Source organism: Rhopilema esculentum, chromosome 15, assembly GCF_057945365.1.
Source record: "Rhopilema esculentum isolate cy_ngs chromosome 15, ASM5794536v1, whole genome shotgun sequence".
Lineage (NCBI taxonomy): Eukaryota > Metazoa > Cnidaria > Scyphozoa > Rhizostomeae > Rhizostomatidae > Rhopilema > Rhopilema esculentum.
The window spans coordinates 3,871,603-3,891,848 of NC_142829.1; the positions used below are offsets into that span (position 1 = coordinate 3,871,603).

Below are 20,246 nucleotides of genomic sequence, written 5' to 3' on the forward strand. Positions count from 1 at the left end.
GTGTTTGTCTTGAAAATGTCAAACTTGAATTTGCTTACTGAATTTTGAATAGAAAATCAAAGGGTTTGGGTTAGAAAATAAGTGTTTTACTGGAAGCTGTTTTTTTCTTAAGTTTTGTTTTATGAGGTTTCTCGGATATGCGCTACCCCAATTGTCCGAAGTGTTTTGGTCCAAAGTGCAGGAGATATGGTTCCTCTTTCGTTGGTGTGAGCACCGTGCTCCTCCGTAGCGCAAACTATATAAGGCCTGTCACAGAATCAAAGTTCAGTTGCAAACGTCAAGATGGCGAAGTTTGCAGGACTTTTCTTGCTGGCAGTAGCAACTGTATTGCTGAGCGACAATGCTGAAGGATTTGGAATGTTGAGAGTGGGAGGCACGGGAAAGGAAAGACCAGCAAATGAGAAGATTCAACAACTTGTTTCGAAGGTACACCGAAAAAAACAGGGCCTCTTCATTTACAAGATGTTTTATGTTTTTATGGTCTTTAACTTTTCAGCAGCTTTCAATATTGAATATCTATGGTTTCGATGCGACAATGTGATAATTGATTAGAAAAGTGATGTTTCTTACCTGGTAGAAATATAATTTGCAGGGAATTTTAATATTAAGTTGGTTTTATAGGCTTAAAGTTTCAATATGTAATTACAAAATATACGCAATTCAGTTTCATTTTCGTTTTATTTTGAATTGAAAAAATGTATATCAGGCCTAAGAAGGGATTCTAGAAATCGAGACAGCACAGGTCAAGAATAGAATTGTCCTTTAATCGATACGAAATTGAGAATATATAAATCTAGAAGATCTATTATTGACAACTTTCTAGAGCAAAAATTGTAATTAATATTTTCAGTTTGATGTTGTATATAGATAGTATAGACAAGACTGCAGTGGGGTAATGAGGGGGGACCCCTCCAATGGCAAAAGATATCTTTGAATAGGGGTGTTTTCTGTCATTCAAAAGAGTATAGACCCCTAATTTTTCCTGGCTCCACTCACCTTTTTCCTCCAATCTTATCAGCCTAGCTATGCTACTGCAGGGCTGTACAAGCTTTTCAAGCTGGAAACTCTGTTTGGTGTTTATGTATTGCCTGGCTACTGATTGATGCAGTCTGCCATTCTGCTATCACTCTTGGGGGTTTTTACATGGAGAAAAATTACATGGATGTGCCTGCAAGAGAAAATTTTATGACCCTGTCCTGGAATAAATTTCTGAGAACAATTTTCAACTTCAGCTAACAATGAGGCCTTGTTGGCAGTCAGTGACTTAAGTAGCCATCACATGCTATTGTTGCATTTGTTTAAGTATTCTTACTTGACTGGAAAGTGTCTTGGCAAACAAACTTGAGTTAGCATATCGTCTTATATTGGCTGCACAAATTTTCTTAAAGTTTTAGTTCAAAGAGGGCAAAAAGTCTGTGTCTGATATCAAATCTCATCTCTTTGAGGGTTAGCAGAGACTGTAGATAATGAACTCAAACTAACCAAGAAGTCTTTCAATGTGAATTTAACTAACAGGATTTCATAATTTCCTTGCTTTGAAGTTTCACCATATTAGATCATCAAAATGACAGCAAAGCCTAAAAAGTGAAATTTGTTAAATTCTTAGGAATTCCTTTTGTTGAAGTATGCTCGCCAGAAGATTATTTCAGTTTCAAGTTTTAGTTTCAGTTTCAGATTCCAATCTAAAAATTTAACTAAAATAAGTGTACAAGACTATAATAAAATAATTATAAATCAGCTAATGCCCAATAGAAATGAAAAGGAGATTGTACAGCGATTTTGTTTTCAAATATTGAATTTAAATTTTTTTTAACTGGGACATTTTGATTAACAAATTGAAAAATGTAAGTGGTTTTAGTTGGAAGATATCATAATTTTAAGAAGCTCAATATCTTAAAGAGGTTGAGTGGTATGATATATCAAGACTTTCAACAGGGGAAAAGTACCAAAAAGAAGGGCAAGGCACTAACATCCATGGCTCTAGGCAAGCAGCTATGGCTCTAGGCAAACAGTTTTTTGCTAATTCCAATCAGCAAGCCTTGAAACAACTAAGCTAGCTAATCACATTAATTACCTGTATTCATCAGCTCTGCAGATTTCTTCATCAATTGAATGCCAACTGTCTTAAAAGTTTGATAGACCTACCTATGGATGATGTCAGGAAAAACCTCTAAAAATTATCCTCTTCATTTCATGTATTTTAAAGCTTTGTTTCAATTTATATCAAGAAATTTAAAGCTCTTCTTTTTATCCTCATCTTTTAATTTTTTCTAGATGAAAAGTAAAACAGAGGAGTTTTTGGATCGAAAGTTTGACAAGTTTGTGGGAGTATCTTACAAATCACAGATAGTTGCTGGGACAAATTATTTCATCAAAGTAAGTCATCCAAAAACTGTAAAGCATTCAAGAGTGTATCATTTCTTTATCTAAGCATTAGAATAATTTCCTGCTGATGTTTATGCTCCTTATATTGGATCAGATTAAGACCTCTCCAGATTAATGCTTTTAATTACCTATGAAAGTAAGTGTTTAGAACTGCACACACATAACTTTTTATGGCACTCATATGCACTTTATAACAAGCCAGAATCAGTGAAACGAGATAATAAGGACCAGAAGCTAATTGGTTAAAGACATTTGATGAAAACTATGCTGGATTGGCGATTCTAGAAAACAGAGGATTTTAGAGGTTTTGGAAGCCCTAGGGCAAAACTGAAAGACAAGGTCCTCTGGGACAAATACAAACTGAAAGTCTTAAATGGCCCCTTGCCCTTGCAAACTCAATCATTTTTCCTTGTTTTACTATTGTTTTGCCCTTTTTTGGCACTTTTCCCCATTGCTCTCTTCGAGTGTAGGCTTCCCTTCCCTGGTGTCTGTACCCCACATCCCCAGTAACTGTGAACCAGGTATGATGGTTATCTTGATTGCAAGTAGATTTTCACAAGATAGGAAAAAAAGGAACATTGCAAGCTCCCTCATGGACCAACCAATTGATGGTTGCAATAATGATGAAAAATTATTTGGTTAGAGGCAAACATTTTTATGGGTCTTTTTTGGGCTCGTTTGATATCACGTGGCAAGCATAACAAAAAATAAAATTTGAGTGTCAAACTAGCACTTGGATGATACACTTTTAAAGTATGGAAAACAAATTGTATTTATTTTATCCTTAATTAACTCATTTCTATTGTAGGTGAAAGTTGATAACAACGAGTATGTACACTTGCGTGTGTTTGTGCCCCTTCCATATATGCGTAGTGAACCTCAACTGGCTAATGCATTAGATGGCAAAGAGAAAACAGATCCTCTGAAATATATAAACCCCGCCAATTGATTGAATCAAAAGGTGCAAAGAAGTCAAAATAAAGAGCTTATTTTATAGAGATTTTCTGTTGCTAGTAATGCTTTTGCTCTATTTCTGTAAGGTATAATTTCTTGAAAATTGTTGAATCGCTTGCTAATTGGGAGATAAATTATTATTTTTTACTAAAATTGAGAGCTAGTATGTTTTTTGATTGATGAATATATAATATGTAAAATTTATTTTTTATAAATTTCAAGTCTAACTTTTGTAACTAGAGTATTTCTTGTATTTGTCCCCTCCAGCGTTAGCTTGTATTTTCGTAACCACATTGGTTTCCTATCCATATTCATTATCGTGTCCAAATTCGTTTGACATGCACTGGCACGCCCAGGCTTGGGAACATGAGTAGCAAACAGTCACGCGCATTGCCGCAAGCTCAGCCAAACGCGTATCTACTCGCACAGCAATGCGCACAGCTACACGTAAAGACATGCCACACGCAAATTCACATGGGAAGTTTCACGCAAAGCACGTTTAATTTTCGGACAGAAAATTTCGGAAAAAAAGTCTTGAACTCAGACAGTTTCGGGGTAAAATTTCGGACAAAATCGAAAAGACCCCAAGAAATTTCATATAATATCTTCAAATTTCATAACACAACACAGTAATATGATCTCGCACAAATGATTAAGCATCTGAACATTTTGCATTTTGATCTGATCTGATTTGTTTCATACAAGCCAATACAAGCCAATCAACCATCTTGCATGTACAGACTTGGTAGATATGATTCCGAACTTCTTGCTTACAACAGAAACAGTTCTTAGTTTTATCTGAACAACTAAAAGTAAATCTGAAAACGCAATCAAGTTTTCAGATAGTTATTGGCTGCATTGGCTGGCATGTGTATTGTTATTTCCAAATATTGCCTGGCTTTAGTGGCGGATTTAAGGGGGGCAACTAGGGGTATTTGCCCCTCCCTCAACGAGTTTAAGCAAGTCTGGCGCCCCTTTTATAGAAATTGTGCGCCCATTTTGAAAAATGAGAATCAGATGAAAAAGGTTCTTGGACCGATAGGTTAATTTGCTCCAAGGATTACCTCAAAGTTATGTTGTTTATTCTGAAAATGGATCTGAAATTGTTGTATACAGCGTACTCTCGTAATCAATTTTTGAAAATTGTTCAGGGCCCCCACAACCAACTGCCCTTCCTTCAAATTTGCTCTGGATCCGCCCCTGCCAGGTTTTGAATCTGCCACCCGCATCTGCTATTCCTTTCTTTTTCCCTAATTGGAAAATAAAATGACGTGATGATGGAATATTTCCGTACTTCCCCCTGATTATCATTAAGTTTTTGACGATTTTGATGTTGAGTTCAAACGAGAAAGGTGGTTACCTCCATTTACAGGTTATAGGGAGGCGTTTATTACACAGGCGCTTAATCAAACTTTTGTCTTTGCTGTTGCGAAGGAGGGTAGCCTGAAGACGAGACTTAATTTCTTAGAAACAAAATGGCATCGGCGGGAGGGAATGTAAATGATGAAGGTAAGCAGTCCTCTATGAGGAGACAGTCAAATACTTAATCCCAAAGAGTTTTTATGATATTAACTACCTACATCAACATTTTGGCGCCAATGCAGTAATGTACCTCTTGCCAAAATTTGAAAGTTTTTTGTCTTTGGCATGCTCATGCTGTAATTTGTTCTCGGTTCAGAAGTTTATTTGTGATACCTCCTTTTTAGCTAAACTTCAGACAGATTCTTTACTGGCTTTAGGAAAATCCATTTATATCGTATCTAGATAATTTTTTAGACAGTAAACCCTGCATAATGGAACTACAGCTTTCTGTAACAGGCTAAAGTGGCCATGTTTTCACATAATTGTTCTCTAAATGAATGTCAGCACAGAGTTTCTTAATTTGCAGTTTCATTGTACTGGTTTTTACTGTATTTAGGAAACTGTTGGTATTTTTGGAACCAAATTTAAAAGTTTTAAAATTTATTTTTCTAATGTCATTATTGTACCATTCTGTTATTGAGGACTTGCATACATTCAAGAACATGTTTCCTTTTCACATTTTCTATAGGAAGTAAACCAGGGTATGAATACTAAAAGGCTACTTAGTAGATTATAATCCAATAAACTTATGGTTGCTGTTAGTAGCCAGTTTGTGTTTACTTTATTTCTATGTGGGGAAGTCCATTGAACAGATAATTTATCTGCCATTTATAATCATTATAATCCCTTGAATGCAACGAAATGCATCTTATACTTTGGGAGAAATGCAGTCAACTAACTATGGTTTTTGAGGTGCATTCTATGATTTCTGCCACTTATCAAAGGAAGAATGTCTTGAAATTGAAACTAATCGAAATCGAATTAATATAGCTAAGAACAACTAATTCAGGAATCCCTGTATGCCAGGACGAAGTATTAGCGATCACTGATTTGTGTGTTTGTTGTTTTTTCTCATTGTGTTGTGGTGTTCCTTATATACTACTATTTTTATCGATTTTTCGCCGCAAGATTTCCTCCTGAGTCCTTCGAGCAGCCTGCTATTGCGGCCTCTCCTTTATTCGCACACAACTAATTCATGCCTGCCATTTTTGAATATTTGCTGTAGGAAGATAGCACCATGTTAAAATCACCCCCATGAATTAAGTGTGCAAAACAAATATTTCAGTTGTTACAGACAATCAGTATTATCTACCCAAATCCTGGTTCTTGAATTGGTATTACATTCCTATTTACTATTAAGCTTAGTAAAGGATATTGGCTAGGAAACATGAATGAATCTATGCTCATCATCTCAAGTATAGGAATTGTAAGTGGTCACTTCAAGAGGAAGGACCGGGGTATTGCTCGATATAGCTTCTCTTTGTCTTTAGAACAGCCTTCAACAGCTTGATATTAACAAACAAGGCAAAAAATACATCAAAATTGCACCTATTTCATCTATTTTATGTTGCCTTTGTTCCATCTTATGTATCTGGAGCAATAATTGTGACACATGTTAGCATCTTAGAGAGAAAAGACAAATGTTTAACAAAGAGAATTTGTAATGAGAATTCATTGCTGGCCATGAAAAACTATTGCTATCATCAATTTATTGTAATTGCCACTTTTAAGGTAGAGAGATCTTGGTAGCTTTATATTGTACTCTAATAATGCTTGATTATATTTTGACCATGTTCTGCTTTTCACAGATGTACCACCCCTTGAAGATATGTCAGACATTCTACAAAATTTTTCAGAGCTAGGATTGCAAAAAAGGCTACTGCAGAATAAAGTTGGACAAAAGATCAATTATTTAGAAGCAACTGAAACAGAAGAAGCAACCAGAATACATAGAATTCAAGAGCTTCTTGGGAAAGAGGAGCAAAATTCTAATCTCCAATTATCAGAAAAGACCAAGAAAGTCTCTAGTAGTGAGGTTTGTTTCTTTTCAATGCTTGATGCCTTGGAAATAGTTTAAAAAGAGGAAATATCATTTTGATCACTTCTTCCTGAGTGGAATATCATTTTGTGTTGAAACTTACTTCAAGTAGAGCATCAAAAATAGATGTGAATTTGGCTGAAATGAGGGAGTTTGCAAAAATGGTTAAGGAAATGCCTCTTCTTGTCTGATCTATTGCACAGCCTTTTGCAAGGAACTAAAGCTAAGAATTCAATTCTCTGCCCTTAGAAATGAAATGTCATTGGGGATGGAGAGGCCATTGCTTCCTAGGTAGTATGTTCAAGATACACTGATATATGTTTTCTCTGATTTGTTTGTTCTTACTTATTAGTGAACTGTAATGATAAATATTTGTCATGATGATGACTGTTACTGATGCATGAGCTTACTTTTTATACATATTTGAAATTTGCTGGCTTTGTTGTTTACTTACTTTCTCTTTTCCAAAACTAGGCTACCAGTAGCAAGCCAAAGAAAGCAGAGGCTAGCTTTGGTGGTTTTAAGAAAGGCTTTTTGCTTGCAAGTCCTAGCAAAAGTGATGTTAAGAAAAAACCAACCGAAGATAGCAATAAAGGAATGCAATTGGAGGAAGTCAAACAAAAAGCAGATAGTGGAAAACAAGACCCTCTTTTACTAGGTGAAGTTCAAGAGGCCCTTCAAAGTCAAGTGCCTCTTCTTCAATCAAAAGGTGAGTTCAATAAGCAATGCCTTTACATTTCTGGAGATTACAAAGTAGCAATGCTATAGCCAAAAGGCCCCAGGCAGTACCATAAGAAAAACAGGATTAATGGGTGGCACCAATTATTTGGGAACAATAGAAAAAAGATTTCATTGTTTGGGAACAAGTTTTATCGCATTGCAGTCCCCAAGAACAACAGTAGCTACAGCCCTGGTCTTAGGGATTGTACCCCCTCAAGGATTTTCATTTTGAATGAATCTAAAGGTGAATATTCTTTAATTACAGTAAGGCTCAATCTGCATTCCCCATGTATGCTCGCCATGTAAAACACTTCACCTCACTTTAATTTTATCATTGTGCTTCCATAATAGCTTGTATCCATTTCAACAGGAATGTCACATAGGAGCTAAAGTTAATACTTTATCAAAAAATTGAAGTTTTAGCAGACGTTACTTCCCAATTCTCTATGGTTGAGTTTTTTCAACTAATGTTTATTGATCATTGGCAACCCTCGCAGGTGCAATTGCTTGCTAAGGGGGCATGCAGGCAGACTATTTCCCCAAAAGTTCACTCGGGGTGTTCGTTGTAATTCCACGAAACTCAGTGAAAACGTGTTGACTTTAGAGAGCTGTTGTATCCTCTTCCCCATGCAACATTAAATTTTATTGACTGTATTGTCCTTCTCAATAAAAGAACTTTCTTCTAACATTTTGAAGGACGCATTTTCAAGAAATATGCGCTCGGATCCCTTGCAAATTTCTAGAATGAAAATCAAAACCAGAATGGAACAAAAAATCTATTGTGTAACCAACAGCTAAGTCGTCATTGACAGAAGGCTGTGTATGACTGAAAGTGTCTCAACGTAAATAATCGTTCTGTGGATTTCATCCCAATCTCAGTTACACCCTTGGTAACTATACCTAACTCATGTTGCTCTTGGCCAAACCCCTCCCCCCCCCCCGCCTTAGTAAATCAGGTATGGCAACGAATCTTGATTGCAGATATGTTCGTCTTGGAAAATGTTCGTCCATGAATTCAAGGTCGTCCTTGAACTTTCTTCAATATCCAGTTTTTTAGTTGGTTTGACTTAACAATCTTTGGCTAGTTCCTCAATTGTTTATTAACTCTTATCCAAATGTTATTTATTTTCAGAATGGATCACAGACGATCTTCTCTCGAAAGTGGCAAAGAACCCCAAACTCCTTAAGCAGTTGGAAGATCCAAAATTTTCTGAAGCGTTGGCAGCTTTTCAGAGCAATCCTAAAAGCATTGCACTTGTTATGCAAAAGGACCCTGAAGTGAGGGAGTTCATTCAAGACTTCTGTGCGCTTCTAGGAGATCATTTCACTCATCTTGGAGAAAAAGAACAAATATCTGTAGGTTAATGATTATATCTTTATTCTCTGAGATTTCAAAGATTTTCTGTAGCAGAGCCAACATATATAAAAATCTATTTTTTTTATTATTTTATTATAATAAGTAAAGGTTCCGTTTTGAATGAGAGTTTAAGAAATGTATCAGAAGGGAATAGACTACATTGTATTTGCCATTCAGAAAGAGAGAGGTTGCGTCATTGAGTTTCAATCATGACATTACTCAATTAGCCCTGCCCCATGTAGCACCCCTGGCTATTTGGCACTCAGCAGCAGCCAAATGTTTTTGCTGTTTTTGCAAAATTGTCATCTAAACTGTTTGTTTTCTTATCACGAACAATCTTAGTAACGACATAGGTTCCATGATATCCCAGCAAAATTAAGTTTATATTCTGTGTTAAAGCGCGATACAAGCTGTGGAAAGCGAGAACATATGTGGATAGGAATCATCTGGTAAATTTTGTATAGGCTAGCGACACTGATATGGCAACCTTTACCGTGCTGCGCTCGCTTTTCATAAAGAAGCTCAAAACAGAACAGTCGGCAGATGATTGTAATAAGCGTGAAACAAGGAGTAGCAGCTTACAAATGTCCTGTTCTGTACACCAATGCGTCAGTTCAGCTCTGCAAATACGACCATTTTACATCAGACCGGTAAAAAATCGTCATTAGAAGCGCAAAACATTTTTTTCAGAATTTGATCATTAAGAGAATTGATAACTCGTGATCATCAAAGTTCATCTCTTTTTTTGGTTCTTTTTCATCTTCTTTCTCGCTAGTAATCGCCGTTCTTATAGTTTTTATAAGGCTTTTTACCTCGAGATCGGAATTACATCCGGTTTGTCTCCCAGAAAGATATAGGTCGCCTCTGATGATGGTTTTTTCAACATTACACGCCAGGGTTTATCATCAAAGAAATGAACTATTCTCTCTTTCAATGTATCAACATTTGCAATAGTCGTATCCTCTTACAGTTTTTATTGTTTTTTAATTAATTAATGATTTTTATGATTTCTTGATTATTTCATCTGCTATTCTATTGCTTTTCGTTATTTCCTACAAGCTATTGTCCCATTATTTTCATTATTATCTTATAATCGCAATCACTTACAGTAATTAGAATGATTGCTATATACTTATGTTTGATTATAAACAGTAAATTCCCCTGCTTCTATCTATTCTTATTCTCTTTTGGCTAACAAACATCTCAGAACCATTTTGTTTTTATGATTAATATCAAGCGAATATTAACCAGAAAATGTTTACCAGTCATCTATAGAACTATAAAATTATCGAAGAAAGATCTCCAGTTTTAATGAAATACCCGTATAAAGGTAAGCTCTTTCGAGTATCAGTAACTTAATTAAAATTGTCTTGAAACTGATGCTTATTCTTTAGAAAAAGCCTCAAAAAGCATCTGAAACACTGGTGGTCAACTCATCACGACGCATTTTTCCAAACCCACCAGGAAACGTTAATGCAGAAGACGATGAAAAGTTTAAAAGGATTATAAATGATCCAGCGATACGAGATATCCTGTCTGATCCACAGATTCAAAATTTGATTACTGTGTTGAAGGAAAGGCCTGAAGCAGCCCAAAGGTATGCTACTTTAGAAACTTTGTGGGCGTACTTCTTGGTAAACTGAAACCCAGTGTTGTATTCTCTTCGGATATTGAAGTTTTCCCAAGACTTAGCAACTGATCTGAAGATAGATGGTTAAGCTTTTTGAAGGGAATGAAGCTTTAACCATCTTTTTTCATAAGTTTCTAGGTAAACAGCTAGTCTAGTTAGTTTCATTTTGCAATCAGCATAGGCGAAAAGTTTTGTTAACCTCATGTCTGTCTTTGATTTCACATTCAAGCTAAATTCTTTGAGAGAACAATTTGTTCACCGTATATGACAGCCATACAGTCAGCGTTAGAATACCAATTATTCAGTGTATTCCGATGACACTATGATAGTAACCCTTCTTCAGTGAGCAATAAAGAAAAGGCTAGATGCCTTGTGTATTCAAAAGTATTGATGTAGTACTAGAAAATATTACTAAGATTGGGGTATTCTCTCCTTGTATTTCTCTGAGAGGGTAAATAATTCAGACGAGATTGTTGTAAAATATAATATTTTTTGTATAGCTGATTCTCGTTAGGCTTCATATTTTTCAAACTGATGTTTTATTCTTTTGTTTTTTCAGAGCATTAGCTGAACTTGGACCAGAATATCATGGAAAAATCCAGCGTCTCATCGCGGCTGGGCTACTTGCGGTGTCCAGGTAGCACTGACAAGGTTGTAGGAGTCTTTTTATGGTGAGCACCTTCAGATTTTCTCACGTGTTTAATCTTAAAAAATATCTCAAGGGAAGCAATAGCACACAAGGGCAGATTCACCATTACTCAGATACTGTTTCACTCACGTATAAATATATAGAACGTGCTTATAACATTAGTCTCCAGGCAAAAATACTGTCTTTTAGCCGTGTTTTTTGAGAAACCATAGTACTGGTTACCCTCGACCAATAGAACCTGCTCGAAAGTGATTCTATTAAAAATGGGATCAAAGTTTTTATTTTAAACGATTAGGTGTCTATTTCTGGTACAACTGAAATAGAAAATTGAAAAAGAGCTATTTGCTACAGATTAGATATTCTATATCATGTTATTTGATACTACACTTTTGTGTTCTAAAATGAAGCTTTCTAGCACTTGGCATTAAAGGAATCTTTGATGAAGTTTTAGTATCAAAATGACTAATAAATTAAGAAACAGTGTACTTTTTCTGAGCTTAGTTTCTTATAGGAAAATCCCTGTATTTGTAAGTTCTAGTCACTGTAGATTACAGAAACCGCGGATGCGTGGGGGGGGGGGGGGGCTATGGGGAAAATTATGGGGTTCCCCAATAATTTCCAAAATATACTGAAAGTCATTCAAAAATCGCCCTGCTTTTGGTTCTAGCATGTCTAGTCCCACCAAAACGTTTTAGTCCCCTCAATCTGTAATATGCTCCGCGGTCGTTGGTAGATCGAAGTAAGATAATGAACTGCAATGGCATACCACGCCTATATACCAAACTACAATTACATACACCAAGCCTTCATTTCAAATCTGGCTCCTTGACGGTAAGTCTAAATCATTCGATGCTTTACATCTACCCATAGTCAATTTTCATCTTCGCCATGTTGTTTTTGTGTACAGTGTTGTTTTCAACCACGAAGTCCATCCCAAAGTTAGACGTTTTTCCGTTTGTGGTAGGCAAGTTATCTTAAACACATTTTAATCGAAATCTCATTGATCCTTCGAAGTGCTTTGTTTTATTTTATATTTCATTTTGTAAGCTTATTAAAAACCAACCAAAAGAAAATTAATTCCGTGATTCATTTCTGCATCCTGAATTGATAGATTGGTCTCATGCTTTTTTGTTATCAATTTTAATTTATTAAGTTTGGTAAATGCAATTTTGTATGACTATATGGCCTCTGCGTCAGTCGCCACAAAACCAAAGCTGTTTCTTCTCAAGGGAAAATTATTCACCATATGTTGTATTTGTATCGAGCCAAGATAATCAGAGATATTTTTACTCATGTTTTTAGTATGATGTCTTTTGAATATCCTTTAGCTGAGCAAGGCAGTGAAGCGATTTTTTGAGCAGCGTTATTGATTAGAAGGGCGTGATGTTTCTTGTTGCAATAGACTTCGGTTAAAGTCGCATGAAACGTTTTGTGACTGAAAGCGGAGTGTGACTATAAATGGAGCTACAAAAACTGTTGAAACTTTTCAAGAAAAGTTTATATTTTTTCTTTACTTTAAAATCTAGTTCTACCGCCCCCCATTACGATTTGCAAATTGTTAAATGTATCTACTTTTTCTTTCCGGTTCTTTCATCTTCGCTCATACGTAAATTCTAAGGCTACAGAGCCTAATTTTGTAGGTAGCATTCCTCATTGGTGGTGTGATGTGTCGTGGGATTTTTTCGATGTTAAATATTCCATGGCCTAAAAAAGATTAGTGCATCATTTATTAAATTCAATTTGAAATCGCTTCAGTGGTTTTACGCGAAGCAGATAAGAGTCGCAGTCATCGGTGTTCGGGCTAGGGTGGGAGGCGTTGGGCTGTGTCCCCCTAGATTTTGGGACGTGGTTATTGTCAGATAAGACGAATAACTGGGGACACAGCCTTGCAGAGGGCAAAAGGCAAGAGCTTCACAATAAGAGACTCGTGATTCTGTTTAAGTGCAAGGGCGGGAGCCGTGTTCCCTTCATCCAGATATCATTTCTAACAAGTCTCTTTTAATCCAAATCAATCAAAATAGACAAGACTGCTATTGTATGTTCTCTTAGGTCTGACATGACTGTTTGCTACTGTATTTATGTACAAGAATAACTTGAACATTTCAATTAAAGATTTACAGGCTGTTAACTTTTAGACGGAGGTGTAGTGCTATGAAGTATGCAAGGGGGGCTCTCACGCAAAAGGGTGCAAAGAACAACAGCAAAGGTGCAAATTGGTTCTTTTCATCCTTAGCAAGTCAGGCTCAGCCTTCCTAGAACCACACCCTTGCTTTCGTAATGTCAACGGATAAAACTTCATGTGTTTAGAATGGTATTGAAAAATGCAAAAATAGGGTGTTTGTGCACTGTAGAAGGACTCAGTTCCAGATTTCGACTCCAAGAACATTGAACTTTACTACTTAAGGAGAAGGCTCAGATTTATTTTAATCAATATTATTCCAATCCTCAAACATGACTAAATTGGATGAAGTTTTTTAGAATTTGTTGGGATGAAAACGCTAATGATTTAAACTTTTCGCTAATTAATGTGGCTAGATCTAGTTTGACTGTACCCCGTGTAAATTGTGAAATGGTACTTTATTCAGACCAACAGCGCTCAGCCATTCTACGCGAGTCCGGGCCGTACGCCTTCAATCACAGTTGATTCTGCAGGGGAATACTGTGCTTTCAGGCAGGCAGTGGTTTACAGGTACTCTACAGCCACTCCGCCCAGTGGCTAAGAGTCAATTGACTGGAACTGTTTTCATGCTGACCAAGGGCTTTGTCTATTTGATGAGCCTTTGGGCCTTAGGCCCTCTTTCCGTCGTAGGACTTTGGCGCTTGAAAATTTGTTAGAGAAGCCGAAATTAAAAATGTGCAAAAATGCAATACACTTTTTTAATGGGAACATATTTTTGACCCTATTTCAACCGGCACTGTTTCTTTGTTTAAAGTACATATTACATATGCATCGCATATGATTAATCTTACACTGCATCAACCTATGAGTAATTGCCCAGAAAAATCTAAATCACGAAACATCTTCATCACAAAATCTCTTCTTCACGAAGATAGACATGATATAAGAAACGCGAAAACTCTTCATCATTTAAACTCCTCTTCACGAAAACACTTTATTTACAAAAACTCTTCATGATGAGAAAATTTTGTAAAAAACGAAACAAATTCAAGCTGGATGAGTGTACATCGAAATTTCACCCTTAACTTGTTTTCTCAAAGAAACTCAGATACATAATAAGTCAAAATGTCGATAAACTTTAAAGTAGGCTATTATTTTAATTAATTTCATAAATTTCTCCAATTTAGAGCCTCAATATTCTTATAACTATTTTCTTTTAAAAAGTGTGTATTTCTGCAAATTTCAAGTCATTCACATCAATAAGAAATTCTTTGTGATCAACTTAATCTACATAAATTTCCTCATAGATCTATCTCCAATTTAATTTCGAAGATTTAACCGCAAGCAATGATTTTTCCCCAAATTAATTCAGAGTCTAAAAAGCAGCTTACGTGCTCACAAATTAAGTGCTCACAAAAGCGATATTCACAGACGAAAATGAACAAAAACCATTGTCTCTTTGTTGTCTATATTATATCAAACTTGTCTATTGCATGCCTTGACGTAACTGATTGATAATAATAAGAAATAGTTAATTATTTACAATAGAGACGAGTCATCGCGGATTAAGGGTTTCGGTTGCGGGGAAATGCCGCTTTTACTATGTGTGGGATAAACGTGAGATAAGATTTCAGCGTAAAGAATATTTGAACGAGCAACAGTGAGTCAGAGTTCTTCTTCTAATGTTCCTTGCTACCCGCAAGTTTGAAAGAAGCTCAGCATCCTGTTTTGTCGAGTTGTTCACCTGCTTGAGTTTAAACCCAACCCACTTTGCGTTTTGTGGCCAACAAACGGCGACTGCAAGACTACAAGCAAGTCATCTGCCCTTTTCCTGCTGAAAAAGTCACATTTTAGTCCTAATTTGAATCCAGCAATGGCTGAAGTCAGTAAAAGAGGTAGCCGAAGCACACATGGCTTGGACGATGTTATTATGGAAACGTCAGAGTCCGATTTAAAAGCGATTCGCAATGAAACCGCCGAGCTCATGGACAACTTTGTAAGATTATTTTCTTATTTACCTTTTTTATTTCCATATTGGCGAAGATCATTGTAATCTATTGCTATTGCTAATTGGATATATACACTGCAGCTTGCTTTCAAGTCATATTCACAGTCATCGATATCTTCATTCGAATAAAAGAAGGGGGAGAGGGGTTTGTAGTTGCGGCTTGAATAAGATTGCGGCAACATTTTTGAAATACATACCGCCGTTGCGTTGTTGGAAACCTTGTGAAATGTTGTTGATCATTTCAAAAATTTTTTACAGTATATTACGACATTAACCGTACTCTGTATAGTTTGTATAGCAAAATAAACCTCTTGTGATATTTAGGCCGGGTGATATTTAGGTCGATAGTGGGGGTTCATTCGTGCCCCCTGAACTTTTTTAAGTTAGCTTTTAATCAATGAAGAATGTTGACTGGGATGTTTCTCTTTTGTACAACAATATTACTTTTCAGACACAGGTTCACGTTTCAAAACCCTCTTCACTTTGAGTATTGACACGTGGGAAAGTGTTCGCTTTCATGCAGATAGTTTATCGTCGTATGGATGTTGCTCGCAATACGATACCACAACAATCACAGAAATATTTGACCTGTCGCTAAGCTAATTTTTTTAAGTAGGTGCTGAAATATGTTAATCCTTCAATTCTTTGCATATGTAGCTAACTCTTTGAATGTTATTTTTAAAGGCTATCAGATTAACATATTACTAAGGGAACAATTACTGTTTTTCGTGACAACAAATTCATGTCTTCAACCACGACGGTTTACTACGAAGGAGTATTGTTTTGGTAACTGCCCAAGCCAGTGTCTAGAACATTCTTTTCGCAGCATTCCATTTGGAATTTCCTCGGGGCTCTTATCTACCCAGTCTAGGACTTTAATAGCTAGATTTCCTGTAGAAATTCTTTGAAATGTTGTAATTGTCTGCTTTCCTGTCTGCTCGAGAGTCTCTGTATACTTTTCCCATAGTTTATTCATATGCTTCATCGCCTCCTCTCCGCATTGAGGCTCGTATTGCATTCGCAGCTCATTACGTTCTGACTAGAGATGTATCTCTATTCAATTGGCTTTTCCAACTCGTTCTTGACAGCAGTAAATCAAAATAGGAGTATATCCACCCCCATATGCCAATTTCCATCAGTTTTTATATGGAAAACTGTTTGCGGCAAACAGTGACTGCTATATTTTTCAAATATTTTTCAAGAAAACACCTGAAAATATCCCATCTTGTGTCTTTTCGTAGTTGTTTGTGATAGGGATATATCAGACCACCCATATTTAATTTACCACCATGGTTCTCCAATATTACCTGGAAAACCAAACAAGACTAAATACCTTTAATGAGCAAGGTCAATTTCTTCTTTTTCTATTCGCTCCCTTTTCGCCCCATTTTCAGGTATGTGCCGTGTTCCCTCTAATAAACGCCGCCCTCTGATAAACGCTACCATCTATTAAACGCCCCATCCAAAAATTTGATTTGTAATAAACGCCGCTGCATTCTTTAGAGGAAAACTGTATTGATAAACAAAAAATAGAAGGGAGATTGTCCAAATGTTGGCGACACCATTTCATGATAGCAGCCATTGACTACCAAGCACAGGTTGTTGTTTTAGCTGCATGCCTTTTTTGAAGTCACTTTCCAAACTGCACCCTTTTTAGCTGTTATTTGCAATAACCTGCTTATTTTATCAGCCATCACAAACGCAAGCTTCATTAATCAATCAACGTTAGGCGATTACGTTTTGCTTCGGAGCATTGCTTCTTCACCCCTATTTTCTTTGCCTTACTTTTTTTTACTCTTTCCACCTTTCGATTCTCTAAGTTGTACATTTATAGTTGTACAGAGATAATGTCAAGGTGTTGTCCATTCATTTTTGAAAATAAAGTTGTTCTTAGAAACTCAGAAACTCAGAAACTAAGGGAAAATCTCTTGTCATGCAATTCATCATGAAGGCAAGGGGTTGCATCCTGCTCAAAACACGAGTTACCAGGATATTCCTGCTTCTGCCGTCGTTCTTACATACATCATCACGTGATCTGTTGCACGTAACACCATATTTGATCATTCTGCTGTATCGTATGGAGAGTTTATTTGTTTATGTGTAACGGGTTCAGTGTAGGGATCCCCTCCACATGAACAGCGTCTCCTCTCCTCCCTCTCTGTTTCTCGATTTGCAAGAATGTGAATCAAAACAACTATGGCGAGATTAAATCGGGCTGGTGACTCCGAAACGCCATGTTTGGGTCCAATGCTATGTTTCTTTTGTCTCTTCTTCTTTGTATGGTATCAAATTTGACGCCTTATGTATTCTACACTTTCCCCACCCTAACCTTTGATAGGAGGAGCAAAGAGGTTGAATTAACGTTCCATTTTACATAAGCCTTTGTAATTATCAAGGGAATTCATATGACTTTCTGAATGTATTACTTTGTTTCAAGCAATGTTTTGTTTTGATGACGTATGCCAGAAATATGCACATTTGCAAATTGTCAGAAAATTTGCAAATTGGTAAAAGCTGCCAATCATTTTCAAACCTGCCCCCTTGCCCCATGGTGATCCCAGCATTTCTGATTATGTCGATAAGTTTGTCTTAGAGTGAATGCCCCCTACGCCTAATTTGAATTTTTTTTCCAATCTTGTGGTCAGAGATAAATTTGCAGGAGGGATGTGGGGGGGGGGGGGGGACGCGAACTCCCTCCCCAATATTTTTGTGTTTTTCGCTTAAATTTTGCTTCGATTCAGGATAAAGCATTTTGTGGTAGTCAGTAATAACAAAAGTGATGCAGAAAAATTGCTTTAGTTATCTTCTTATCTTCTTTATCTTAAAGTTTAAAACTGAATTTTAAAAATTGGCAGTCACTTTCCTGCCAACTGAAGGATGTGGCACAAAATCCAAGCATTTTCTAACGACCTCACCCCCCAACCCCCCCCCCTATCCTTGCCGCTTTAATCCATCCTTGCTTGTTCTCTTTCATTTTGATGGTGCGTTTAAAAGACTTGATGTCTACGGTGTTTTAATGCTGTACTTCTGTGTTTGCTTCCGATGTTTTCGACTTTTGTACTTATTGCTGTTATCTGTTGTGATTACCCTCATAAATCTACCTCCTATATTCGAAAGAGATGGGAAAATATTCTATTGGGTCGTTCCAAGACATTTCTTTTGTGTCTTTGGCTGTTTTAGTCTACTCGGTGTTATGCAGAGTCGAAGCTGCCCTATGGTGGGTTGGAAAAATTCCAGCTTGGCGTGCTGAAGTTTCTGCGTAAGATCACATCTCGGTATAAAAATGAATATTTGAGTATCTTCACTTCCCTTGCTGCACATTAAGGTGTCTAATGTTATGCACGAAGCCCAATCATCTATATCTAGGGCTTAGACCTCGTTCAACCGGCCTTGCCTTTATTTTTATTCCGTTTTTGTAGTCTACATCTAAATCTGCCTAGTTTAATCAGCCTGAAGGGCCTTCGCTGCTGATAGATTACGATTGACCAGCAGAAACGCTGTTTTGTTGGTATTGTGAAACAGGAAGAAAAACATCTGCTTTTTCTGAGATTTTTGAGAAAACGTCTGAATCTATGATTCTTAATCAAACTTCAGGCTCCTCAATGTTTCGAAATTTTGCTAGAGTAATTCAAACTTTGTAGCAATCCTTCAATATGTTATTTATGAATAAACTGAATCTTTCGCAGAACAAATTGAGGGAGATGAATGGAAATACTAGAAGACGAATGGCCTCTCTTCAATCTGAATTCGAAGGCGCAAAATCGAGGCTAGAAACCCTGATGCATCGACATCAAACTGCTACACCTGACTACAACGCCTACCAGATCATGCGCAGAATATCTCGATCATCGATGCCACGTAAGATTTCACATCAGAGCGACTCGTAAACGTTCAACCACAAACAATGTGTATACAACATCATTTTAATGTAATTAATTACAATTTTTCAGCAAGAGGTAGTTGGAGCTTCTTTTATAAATAGTGTAATTTTTGAATTAGCATTCAAGATTTCTTATTTCAAAGTTTATTTTCATTTTTCTTGATGATCTGTTTCTCAGTGACCTGTATCGGTCTAGACTACTGAAACAATGAATTGAATTGGAAATATTGACCCTCGAATCAAAAATTGTGTAGTGGAGGCCCTTCCTAATATAGGAGAAGGACCGTTAGATCATGATAAAACTACCACTTGCACACAAGGCCATTTTTATTTGTTTGCCTTTCATCACAGTGTCGTTGCTTTGTTTTTACCGAAGTGGAAGATCAGTTATATATTGCCAAAATGATTGGTTATTTGATTTGCAAATTTTTTTGGCTTAGTTTGGAAAATTAGTTGGGGTTGTAAAAATCTTCACTATTGGCAAAAAATTCGAGGCATTATTTTAACACAAGCCAAAAGAACACAGATTTTTGTTTTTTTAAGTGTACAAAACCGTCCATCCTGTTACTTGTTCTAGGCTGTCATCTTATTCAAAGATTCCGTTCTTCAAAGCGTTTTTCTAGGTGTTCTGAAAGTGGCATTTTACAAACTGTTCTTGACGTAAGTGCATTCCTGGGCGAGACGAACCTATTTTCTCTTTCTTCAAAGTTCACCTGAAGTGCAATGATAAAAAGGGACAGGCCTTTTCCACTAAGTAACCTGTCCCGTCAGATTACCCTCTCCATGATAAGAAGGCATTTGCTACTGATTGGCGAACTGCTGAGGTCTGAAAATTCGCAATGGGACGAAAATATCTTCCTTTACAATATCCTCAATTAAAGTGCAATTTCTTTGGCACAGTTTTCAAAACTTCTTGTTATAAGAGGGTACTGAAGGTCTTTTCCGTGATTTAGGATCTGTCTGTTCTCGTAAGCTGTGATTCGTGATTGATGGAAAATATCTTATCTCGTTACACCGAGGAGATGTGTAAAACGCTGTCAACAACAGCAACAATGATTTTATTTTGTAAATCGAAAAAATGGTTTATTTTTAATTTGAAATTCAATTATGTTTCCACCTGATTTCTAATTCTGACCACATCTCA

General features: G+C 36.6%; 3 protein-coding genes across 3 annotated transcripts; all 3 read left to right on the forward strand.

Annotated features, from left to right (window-relative positions):
• The first annotated feature begins 256 nt into the window (after positions 1-256).
• LOC135685678 (cystatin-A) lies at positions 257-3,575 on the forward strand. Its single transcript, XM_065201681.2, has 3 exons — positions 257-426; positions 2,275-2,376; positions 3,194-3,575. Exons 1-3 carry the CDS (start codon positions 283-285, stop codon positions 3,332-3,334), a joined length of 387 nt encoding a protein of 128 aa, XP_065057753.2. The 5' UTR covers positions 257-282; the 3' UTR covers positions 3,335-3,575.
• Positions 3,576-3,723: 148 nt separating this feature from the next.
• Positions 3,724-11,117, forward strand: LOC135685677 (uncharacterized). The gene is made up of 6 exons (XM_065201680.2): positions 3,724-4,848; positions 6,510-6,736; positions 7,214-7,448; positions 8,592-8,815; positions 10,211-10,413; positions 11,006-11,117. The coding sequence occupies exons 1-6, from the start codon at positions 4,815-4,817 to the stop codon at positions 11,085-11,087; spliced, it is 1,005 nt and encodes a 334-aa protein (XP_065057752.2). The 5' UTR covers positions 3,724-4,814; the 3' UTR covers positions 11,088-11,117.
• Positions 11,118-14,755: 3,638 nt separating this feature from the next.
• On the forward strand, positions 14,756-19,244 carry LOC148958442 (uncharacterized). The gene is made up of 2 exons (XM_089112792.1): positions 14,756-15,210; positions 18,909-19,244. The coding sequence occupies exons 1-2, from the start codon at positions 15,088-15,090 to the stop codon at positions 19,107-19,109; spliced, it is 324 nt and encodes a 107-aa protein (XP_088968918.1). The 5' UTR covers positions 14,756-15,087; the 3' UTR covers positions 19,110-19,244.
• The last annotated feature ends 1,002 nt before the right edge of the window (positions 19,245-20,246 follow it).

What these genes read in the sequence shown, in the direction of transcription:
- LOC135685678 (XM_065201681.2), top strand. Translation starts at nt 283, where the DNA reads ATGGCGAAGTTTGCAGGACTTTTCTTGCTGGCAGTAGCAACTGTATTG. An exon ending in TTCAACAACTTGTTTCGAAG is followed by an intron (nt 427 to 2,274) that starts GTACACCGAAAA and finishes AATTTTTTCTAG; the next exon opens with ATGAAAAGTAAAACAGAGGA. An exon ending in GGACAAATTATTTCATCAAA is followed by an intron (nt 2,377 to 3,193) that starts GTAAGTCATCCA and finishes TTTCTATTGTAG; the next exon opens with GTGAAAGTTGATAACAACGA.
- LOC148958442 (XM_089112792.1), top strand. Translation starts at nt 15,088, where the DNA reads ATGGCTGAAGTCAGTAAAAGAGGTAGCCGAAGCACACATGGCTTGGAC. An exon ending in CCGAGCTCATGGACAACTTT is followed by an intron (nt 15,211 to 18,908) that starts GTAAGATTATTT and finishes AATCTTTCGCAG; the next exon opens with AACAAATTGAGGGAGATGAA.
- LOC135685677 (XM_065201680.2), top strand. Translation starts at nt 4,815, where the DNA reads ATGGCATCGGCGGGAGGGAATGTAAATGATGAAG. An exon ending in AGGGAATGTAAATGATGAAG is followed by an intron (nt 4,849 to 6,509) that starts GTAAGCAGTCCT and finishes TGCTTTTCACAG; the next exon opens with ATGTACCACCCCTTGAAGAT. An exon ending in GCCTCTTCTTCAATCAAAAG is followed by an intron (nt 7,449 to 8,591) that starts GTGAGTTCAATA and finishes ATTTATTTTCAG; the next exon opens with AATGGATCACAGACGATCTT.